At 35.4% G+C, this 10,820-nt stretch overlaps 1 protein-coding gene across 1 annotated transcript; it reads left to right on the top strand.

Moving 5' to 3' along the window:
* Positions 1–408: 408 nt before the first annotated feature.
* nrsn1 (neurensin 1) lies at positions 409–10,270 on the top strand. The gene is made up of 3 exons (XM_026926058.3): positions 409–519; positions 5,815–6,002; positions 7,637–10,270. The coding sequence occupies exons 2-3, from the start codon at positions 5,823–5,825 to the stop codon at positions 8,018–8,020; spliced, it is 564 nt and encodes a 187-aa protein (XP_026781859.1). The 5' UTR covers positions 409–519; positions 5,815–5,822; the 3' UTR covers positions 8,021–10,270.
* The last annotated feature ends 550 nt before the right edge of the window (positions 10,271–10,820 follow it).

Raw genomic sequence — 10,820 nt, 5'->3', positions numbered from 1 at the left:
AAGGTGAACCTAATCTAATCTAATCTAATCTTGGGCTCATGTGACAGTTTTGGAATTGGGTTTGTGTCTACAATTGTTGAAAGGTCAAAGAGTTGTTAACACTTTTTATTCGTATGCGTATTGATTTATCTTCTGTTTAATTTTTGTAAAGCTTGCTTGAAAAGCACTCAAAATGACGTGCTCCATAAATAAAGTTATTTATCAGCCTATTTTTATTATTAGGCTACTTTTCTTTTTTTTTAATTTCGAAAATATAGGCTTGGTTAAAAAATGGTTAGTATTTAAATGTAATGAATATAATGTGTGTTCTGTGCTCAGTGTTCAGCATGAGTATCCTGTAAATATTTCAGTTATTAAGATTGATTATTAAGTTTCTAGCATTATATAAGCGGGGAGACTGTTGCGCATGCGCAGTGGCGTCGGTGCGTGACTGAACGCTCTCCTGCAGGAGATGCTGAGCTCAGAGTGATGGGAGACAGCAGGAGGACAAACATCACTCTCCACCGCCGGATAGCACAGGTACGGGGGCAGTTTTCTTTCTTTCTTTTTTTACACAATTATACTCAAATATTGATTGAAATGTTTGCTCTGGACGCAGTGGAACTGTTTCTAAGCGCGTTTTAGTGCATCAAAATGTTTAAAATGGGGCTTATGGTGCAGAAAGCGAGCTCTAGGCAAGGATTTTTATTTATTTATTTCATTTCAAAATCTTTTCTTCATCGCTAGCTATAATCATATCATGCTTTTAAAATGTTAAAAAATAAATATATAGAAAATAAAAGAATCCTGTTTTCTAAGAAAGTCATCACGTGACCTTTAAGATGTCGATTATTATCATTTAGATAAATACGTTCCCACCTGGTAAGACAGTAATAATTAATATTTATGTTAGAAAATAATCATAACAAATAGGTCACATTCACTTCCTAATCTCTAAACTAGAAAGCAAAGGAAAACGGAAGTGATGGAGGGGGTGAGTGTGACGTCACTCGCTATGCTATTGAAACCAGGCTTCAGTTTTTTTTCTGTTTTTGTTTGTTTTTTTGAAGAAGATAAATAACGAAAAACTAGTTCGATAAAGATTCTTACAGTCTTAGATGTTGTTTAAAAATAAGCAGGAAATAATATATATACATATATTTTTTTAAAAAAAGGTTGTGTTTTTTTGGGTTTTTTTTTCGCCTTCGTGTCCTAGCCAGCCGAGAGCAGCTGCTGTTGCCAAGACAACAGTGGGACTGCGTGATGACGCAATACGTTCGCTGACATCCTGGCGCGTGCCACGTGTCCCAAGCCAAAACACAGCAGAAAAAAAATATTGTAGACAAGAGGAACAGAAAATATGACCTTCACATTAGTAATGTAACATGTTTACAGATTCCCTCCTTTCAGCTAGTTATCATGGACCTAATGGAAATTATGCATGATTCTATTCTGGTTAAATTTGTACAATTAATCACGCATTCGTACGATAATTTATGAGATTTGCCTTGTAAAGTAATTACAGATCACTGTAACATCCACAGCCAGGGCTGTAAGAAGGATTAAAATCTACATGTGTTCACATGTGTCAGAAATTTCTCCTGTCACAATGCTGTGTGCTCCGTTGTTAATGTTTAAACTTTGCTACGTTATCCTTCCATTCTTCCGTAAAATGCTGAACTACTGAGTTAGTTTGGTTTACAGGACAGTAAACTTTCGTAGTTACGTATCACGATACGCCATCAATACAATAGTTAATTATGAACTTTATCAATCAACAATCAATCAACATTTATTTATAAAGCACATTTAAACACAGCGTAAGTTGATTCAAAGTGCTGTACAATAGAAAAAAAAGGTAAAACAATAACAGCAACATCTAGACATTTTCAAAAGCTAAAGAATAAAAATATCATTAAAGGAAGATTTAAAAATTGCAAATGATCACGCAGACCTCACATGAATAACACTCGTAGTGTGTTGTTAATGAGTAACATAGTAACATAGTAATGAGTAACTTAAAATTGAGCTAACATTAATTTTATAGCCAAGTAAATACTTTGTAGCGTGACCTGATAAGCTAGCTGATTTGACTAACAATGTTATAAGAAGGCTAAATTTTAAAGAAAAAAATATATAGAAGTTTGTAAAAATACAAAATACACAGGTTTTAATGTGAGTAACATTTAATACATTGAAACTAATACAACAATGTATTAAAGTTATATACAATATTAAGTTATATACAATATATTTTAAGTTAGAGCAAATTTTAATGGCTAATCTCAGAGCAAGCGGACATTTAGTTTTAGCACACTTCGTTTTAGCTAGGTGGAAAAAAAGTAATATTATTTCTAATTTAACGTCATATTTCACTGATGTACTTTTCTGTGAATCAAAAATAACCTGCATAAAGATTTCACAGTTTTTCCTCCTCACTCAGAATAGCTCTTCACTGATTCTCCTCAGACCTCAGAAGATTTCCTGAAATCCTTCAAAATGTCATGGCTGATTAGGGGTTTAATATAAAAAAAAAAAAAAATTAAAAAAATTCATTTTCACTTTTTTTACCATAATGAGGTATCGTCATCATTTATAGTTAAATATTTCCGCTTTGTTGGTTTTATTTATCGAGCCACAGTAATGTTTTCTGGTCCCTGATATGTAGCATTACATTTCTTAGCCTATGAAATGTATCATTACATTTCTTACACTTTATTCTAAATCGCTTCTTCTCTATATACGCTCACTACACAGGGTATAACAGAATGGCGTTAAAACAGAAAATAAGTTTCTTACTTTATGAATTTTTGCTGTATATTAATGTTAGACAAACTTTCTGAGTAAAAGTATTGGTACCCTTGGTTTCACACTCTTTGCTAATGGTTCATTTAGCTACTGTTATGCGCAAAACAGCAATGATGCGTCACGAAGACAGGTTAAAATAGCAACACAAGCGTACAAACACACACATTAAATGCGTCATTTGGTTCCTCCTGGAGGAGAAGTGGCTCATGAGGACCTGAAAATAACACACCATGCTGCCTCCAAGCCAGAATGGAGCGTGCGCACACACACACACACACACACACACACACACACACACAGAGCACATCATCCAGGCATGATTTAATTACACCGCTGTGCAGGAAGCTCATTTTGTTCTCTCTGCTCATGTCCTCCTCTGAATCTAATTTAGAAATGTTCCTACCATGAAGATTTTCATCACTGTTTATACTGCTGTATTTAAAAAAATAAATCTACTTCAGTAATCTTCTCAACTCCTCCAGATTTGTCCTAAACAACAAAACAAGACGGTTTCCATGTGGAACAAATGGGACAGGCTTCACGTCAGGTGAACAAATAGCACCTACAACGCTGTGTATCTTAGAAAAGAAAGGGTTCCTCCAGGTTTCTTTGATGATTCAGAGTTCTTGGGTTTCTGAAAGGGTTCTATGAACCTTTTCCAAAGGCGAACGTTCTATTCTTCCTCCAGAGAAACAAACTAAAGAAGCTTTTGTGTTTCTTATTTTTCTAAGTGTTGCTTTTTATTCTCAAAATGGTGAATGTTCTAGTAAGAACATCATCTACACATGAATTTGACAGATGTATTTTTGTTGTCTTCATTAAACATCACCCACACTCTTAAAACATGGTGTTTTTTTAAATAGTAAAGGGTTCTAAAGGAGTTATACTTCATATCCTCTCTCATATGGAACCCTCTAGGGTTCTGCACACAAGCTTTAAGAGTTTAAGCAAATTCTGTGGGTTCTAGATTTAACCTGATTAATCCTCCTCCTGAATGTGACTCAGAGACACTCCAAGATGAAATAAGTCAAGTCAAGTGGAGTTTATTGTCATTTCAGCCATATACAAGTACACAGTGAAACGAAACAACGTTTCTCCAGGACCAAGGTGCCACATAAGACAACACAGAACAACACAGAACTACGGGGACTACATAAATTACATAAATTAGACGTAAAGTGCACAAGTGCAAACATGTGCAGACAGCACAAGACAGAACAGACAGTACATAACTACGACGCCGACCAGTACACAGTCCTGTTGAAAATAACGACTATCTGTAAGTCTTCTGACCAATAGAAAGGGCTCCTGAAGAATTCTTTAAATAGTTAAGGATGGTAGTGCTTTAAATATGTTCTCCTGGGAACCTTTTCTAAAAAGGAAATCCTCCGTTGTTTGTTTAGTTGGAGGGACAAATTCCTATTTCAGTGATGTTTCAACGTGTCCACGTGTTGAGTGACGTGTTGTATAACTGGGTAAGGATACACATATAGACTGTCGTCAGTGGTTATTTGAATGTTTAATGGTTCTCCTTGGAGACTATTATGAAATGGAAACCCAAAAGAACCCTTTAGTATGAAGGATCATGAGGCAAGATTCCAGGTCAAGGAATCTTGATGAGGATGAGGATGGTCATGAGTGCCGTCACCGTCCTGTTTTTCTTTTGTAATGAAAAAACTGATTCCTGATGTAAAGCTACCATTCAAGCAATTTAAAGCTTTATATACAGTAGAAAGCGGTGTCGCTAATTCCAAGTCTGGCTTCATCTCCTTCACCAGCAATAAACGACTCCATCTTGGGAAAACTGTCACAGTGTTTAATCTGGTTTTACTGCGTTTCTTGTTTTTAAGCTTTTGGAAGCATGGTGTTTTGTTTGTTTTTTCCTTATGGGAGAATTATCTGGCTGTGCTGTGCAGTTAGCGATTTCAGGAATGTTGGGGGAGTGTCTATAAAATGACTGACAGGAGGCCCATGTAAGCACAAGCACACACTCTGGACCATAAATCTGGGTTTTCTCAGCCACATAATACTCATGACTTAAATTATTATATTAGATCATGTTCTACATATTTTCAAGGTTATTTGTACAAATAAAAAATAAAAAACTGTTGCATTGTTAAAGCAATAAGCCACTCGAGGCTGATTTTATAACGGGAAAGAGTGTACTTAGGCAGGATGTGAAACGGAGTAAAACCACTTACCTGTGATAAAATCGCTGTAATGTATGCCCTTGAGTGTGTTATTGCTTTTATAAAACAATATGATAAGATCTGGTGTTCAATAAATGATTAAATTTTTTGTTCAAAATATTCACAGTAAACAATTACTCCACCACGCAATGGAGTCTGTTAACAGCTCTGGTTGCTAAGCAACATAACTGCAAAAAATTTATGCTACTTTATGGACAGAACAATGGCTGTTGTTTGAATCCTGGTGCATTATACAGAATTCAGTCATCGTGGCGCAATCTCGTGTGCATTTTACGATGATCAGATCAGATCTTAGATTCTAAACTATCCATTTTATAATAAGAATGTAATCCAAGCATCATCTGACCTGTATCGCACATGCCCTCTTCATCACCTTTTGATTCATCAACTGCTGATTCAAATCCGGTGCTGTCTTGCGAAATGCCTGACAAAGTGCTGACAAAGACCTGAATTTTTAAGGCTCTATTTCCGGACACTAGCTTTATTGCTGTAATATAAGACAATAAAAAACACTTTTGTTACACCATTCCTTATTAGGTCAAGTGAGGTTTGTTATTTGAGGAATTAAGTCAATATCAGCATCCTTTAAGCTGAAATTTCCCAGAAGGCATTGCTGTCTTGCATTGCTAAACTATTAATAAGTATAAAGAAAAGCATGAACTATTTTAAAAGAATTAGTTATGACTGGTTTTATTACAAGTTCCTTGTATGTGATAGCTGAGGTAACGTTGTTCTCCGCTCGCCGGTCAGCTAGGTAAGTGTTGGTGTTGCAGTGTTTGCATTCAGGTTTGTTCTTGTGTGTGTGTTTGTGTCTCAGATGTGAAGATGGCGTCGTGCCCGGAGTTGTGCGGCTCGGAGTACGGTGATGGAGGGCAGCAGCGCTACGGCGTTCGCTCCTACCTGCACCAGTTCTACGAGGACTGCACCTCCTCCATCTGGGAGCGCCACCACGATGAGTTCCAGACGCAGAGATCGCCCAGCCGGTGGAGCTCTGTCCTCTGGAAGGTCAGACAAACAGCCTTTTTTTTTTTTAAACTTTAAGTTTGGGCCTTTTGTTGCTTGTTTATGAAATTATATGATTTTGTTTTCGGTCCTAATTCTGCACTTTTAGTTGATGATTTTTAGAATTTTATGTGCTTAGGTATTAAGATTGTGGCTTTAGTAACATTCTAGTTTTTCAGGTAACAGGTTTAGGTTTTCATTTCAAGCCTCTTAATAGCTTTTATGGACCTTTTTGATTCAGAGGTTTTAGGTTTTAATTTTGGACACTGGTTTCTGTAGTTCTTTACAGTTTAATACTAGCTCTTTACTAACTTCTTTATTCCTTTATATTGCAAATTTACCTTTCTGGGTTTTAATTTAGGTGGTTTTAATTTTAGGAACTATTGTAGGCTGTTATTTTATAGTTTTATGTTTTAAAGATTTTGTGCATGTAGTAGCTAATGTAGCCTTTTATGTTCTAACTGTGTGTGTTAAAGTTTCTTTACCATCTTTAGATCTTCAGGTTTTAATCTTACTTTTTAATTTTATGTGCTTAAGGTTTAAGATTGTGCCTTTAGTAACAACTTTAGCCTTCAGATTCTTATTTTTAGATGTTTTGGATGTTTTTTAATATATATATATATATATATATATATATATATAATGGATTTGAAAATGGCTGTAATTCCTAAATGGTAAATGCCATATTTTTGTGGAAACTCTTACAATAAAGCTGAAAGTCTACACTTCGTGTTGGTATATAAAGGCAAACTCACAAAAACTCTGTCATTGTCCAAATACTTCCGGACCTAACTGTATATTGACTTTGCTTACTGTCTTATTTAAGGTTTCAGGTCCTAATTTAAGGTGTTTATGTTTTCAGCTTTAGCAGCTTTAGGTTCTAATCCCAGGCCTATAGAAGCTAATGTATATTTTATTTTCTGATTTTACCTTGGTAATCTCAGATTCTATTTTTTATTTTAGATGTTTGGGTTTTAATGTTTGACTCCTTGGCAGATTTTACATTTTATTTAAAATGTAGGCTTTTACCTTAATGTTTTTTTGTAGCTTTTAAGAGATCTTTATGTTTTAATTTTTGGTTTTTAGAAGCATCTTCTGATCTTTATGTTTTTGGATCTTTGTTGAATATATTTGGACTTTTTTGTCATTGTTTTAATTTGTAAGACTTTAGTAGATTTTTAGACCTTACATTTTTATTGTAGGCCTTTTAATAGCTACAAAATCTTAAAATGACATTTTTTAGTGTAGCTTTTTTGAGATCTTTGGTTTAAATTTGGCTTTTAGGAGCATCTTTAGATCTTTAGTTTTGACTTTTGGGTCTTTAGTAGAATATCTACATTTCTTTGTGTAAAATTTTAATAGTTAATCGATGTATAGATGTAATTTTTGGCCTTTTAGTAGCTAAAAATTTTTTAGCTACTAAATGTAATTTTTTTTAGGCCTTCTTGTTGTAATCTTGTGTCTTTAGTAGCTTGTGGAGGCCTTTAGATTCTTATTTTTAGGCCTTTAGGATTTACTTCCGTCAGGATTTGTAGTTAAGCTAGGCAAGATTTCATGTGTGGCTGGGAACTTGGGAGAAAACCAGGTGAATGTATTTAATTTTAATCTCTCTTTTTGTTTCTGTCTCTGTGTCTCAGGTGTGTGTGGCAGTAGGAGCGGTGATCTTGGTCTCAGGTCTGTCGGTGCTGCTCGTCGGTTATGCCACGCCCCCACGTCTGGAGGCGTTTGGAGAGGACGAGCTGCTGTTTGTGGATGGCCGAGCCGTGCGTTTTAACCGCGCCCTGGACGCCTGCAAACTGGGCGGAGCTGTGCTCTTCTGTGTGGGCGGGGCTGGTGTGGCAGCCGGTCTCCTCTTGTTGGCCGCCTGCGGGCAGGGCGGAGCCAAACACGAGCTCCGCCTCCAGCGACGCTTCAAAGAGCGACTAGCGGAGATCCAGGCATCTGTTCCTAACCCCGGAGATGCCAAGGTTCCTGTCACGCTGTCCAAAGTCCAGAACATCCAGCCTGGCGCTGACCCTTGACCTCCACAGACACTTCAGCAGTATAAAGTCAACATGTTTAATTATTATATAATACTTAAATATGTTTAATTTGTAGAGCAGCACACTTTAAGCCTAAGAATGCTTCACCAATCACTATTTAGGACACAAACACACAAAGTGATGTGTGGTTTTCCGTAGCAGCTCTTTTTGCTGATAACGACCCGCTGCACTGAACTCCTTGAAATAAAATAAAATAAAACGTAAATCTGAAAATGACCTTAAATAATGGAAAACTTTGACTAAGATAAGATAAGATAAACTTTACTGATCCCACAGTGGGGAAATTCACTTCACAGCAGCTCACAGACAGTTAAAGTGCAGGAAGAAAGAAAAGGAAGGAAGAAAACTATAACTATATATACACCTTAGGAATAATAAAAGAAATTAAATTATATAAAATGTATAAAATATTGCACATTCGAACATCACAGTAATGCGGTTAAATTAAGTAAGTAAGCGTGTGGAATATATCATAAAACCGATGATCAGCTCATACTTACCTTACTTTATTATTGAGATATACTGTATACTGAAACTAAGCGTATTTGCTAAATATCATAAAAGGAACAAATTAGCTTAGCATAAGAATCTATTAGCAGCTGCAATCTTTGCTGGAATACATGTGAGTCACGTTTTTCTGTTAAAAACTCTGGCCATCTAATCATACTAGTGTAATGTAATATTTATACTGAGAAACATAGACAGAGGTTTTCACATAATTGTGAAAACTCAATTGTTATTAAATCTTGTTTTGGAGAAAAAAAGGCTCAAGTCAAGTAGTAATATATTTTTAGAGAAAAGTCCATCATCATTTATCAAAGTAGCATTTTAATTATGATGTTCATTTCATGATGCCTTAAAGTCAAAGCATAGTTTCCTCATGCTACGTTCACACTAGTAAGTGACAAAGCAATGTTTTCTATGTACGAAACTAGTATGTAATTTTTCTGAGAACGAAGCTAGTATGAAGCTGAGCATGGAATGTAAATCAAACAACCGATTTTCATACCGAATATATAAGTACTAATTTGCTGAACAGGCCATGTCCACAAGAGACAAACTACAACTGCGTGATGATGATTACTTTACAGCTGCAGCTAGCATCACTAATAATGTTTTCTTCATTGTTTTTTTTCAGGGATGACTTTTTGAGTAGCACTTTTTGATTTGTTTTGAGATGACATCATCATCATTTGCATAACTATTAACTATATAACTGTAGATTTATTTCCATTTTGAACAACATATCAACATATTGTCAGACGTCTGATTAGAGCCGATATCTCCAAACATGCTAATCACAAAGTAAATCCGCTAATCCGCAGTATATTTGTTATCTACAGCCAAAAAATAAATAAATAAACATAAAAATTGTATAAGTTACTCTATTTGTTCTACGTTAGCTTCTCTTGATGTCACTGCAGTAAGCTGCATGACTAGTTTAATATTTCCTCCAAAAATGCTAATCATTTATGCTAGGTATGAGATCCAACAAGCTCGATTTTGTCCCAATCTGCCCTTCATCACTTGAGTGTTTTTCTGTATTTTCTGCCGACTTTTCCCTTCAGCAAAGATTACAAGTTTTGCTTAGAGAGCTATAAAGAACATTCATAATCCATTCATTAGCTGTTCTTTTTAATGCGCTGTATATTATCGTACAGTGATGACAGGATGGCACTTATGAGCCAGATCGAGGATTTTTTATTGGTCCAAAACAAATGCATCTGGATCTATAAGGGTCATCTTTCTCTGTCCTTCTGCTTTGATATTGAGTTTGCATATCACGTTAGCGTTTTTATTTCTGTAAAACTTTTGCAAATATAAAGGGTTTTTTTTTGTTGTTTTTTAGCTATTTTTCAATTTTTTTCCAGTTTTCTGAAAATATAGTATCTGCAACGTTTCTTTTTTTTTTGACTGCACTGTTTAGTGACTTTTATTTCCATGGTTACAGTTGTCCCAACAGCCATCATTGCTTAAAATTTCTATTTTCTTCTCTGTTGTGACTGACAGGTACAGGTGCATGACAACCAAATCCAGATATCAATGCTAATCAGGAAAAAAAAAATGCTAATTTGGACAATTGTTGCGAAATTCACTTGCAATATTGTGTTTGTTTTTGCATTCTCATGTACAGCAGTGTCACAGTTTGAAATGGAAAAGCCAAGTCTGTTGGATGGTTTATGTTCTGAGTGTACCATATTGGTAAAAACAATAAAAGCCAGGTCTTCATTTGCGTTTGCGCTTCCTTATTCTTCTGCACGATTTATATATTTCTCATGTAGTATTCGTTTCATGTAATTGGGGATGTTTTATAGACAGGTATAGTGTTAAATTCTGAAAATACTGACTAATTATTTTAACCGTGACATTTTTTCAGTCATCTTTATACCTTTACATCCAACCGGTGATTACGGTTTCAACAAAAACAACAAAAAATCGTAATTACCGTAGTTACTGCGCAGGGTACATGGCAGTATCATTGAGCTCCCATGGAAACAACCACCGATTTTACAACCCAGAATAGCTGCCTGTAACTCCAAATTTGGTATGTCGATGGCGTTGCACGATTGTTACTACTGAGTAAAAACATCTTATGGATATTAATTTAAAAAAAAAGGTTTTACAAAGTAAAACACACAACTGCATAATGTACGTGATTTGAGATGGAGCTTAAGAATCTTTCAGGTCATCATGATCATAATTAACATTCCTGAGTTCTAACAACTGAAACTTCTTAATCGCTTTATCGCTCATTAAATCCAGGAGCTGTTGTTTGTTA

This window comes from Pangasianodon hypophthalmus, chromosome 1 (genome assembly GCF_027358585.1).
Source record: "Pangasianodon hypophthalmus isolate fPanHyp1 chromosome 1, fPanHyp1.pri, whole genome shotgun sequence".
NCBI lineage: Eukaryota > Metazoa > Chordata > Actinopteri > Siluriformes > Pangasiidae > Pangasianodon > Pangasianodon hypophthalmus.
Note: the sequence above shows the minus strand (reverse complement) of the source record. Positions and strands in the feature narration are given on the sequence as shown.

Excerpts from the sequence above, each read along its gene's own strand:
- nrsn1 (XM_026926058.3), top strand. The coding sequence starts at position 5,823 with ATGGCGTCGTGCCCGGAGTTGTGCGGCTCGGAGTACGGTGATGGAGGG. Across the intron at positions 6,003-7,636 it reads GGAGCTCTGTCCTCTGGAAG|GTGTGTGTGGCAGTAGGAGC; the intron begins GTCAGACAAACA and ends TCTGTGTCTCAG.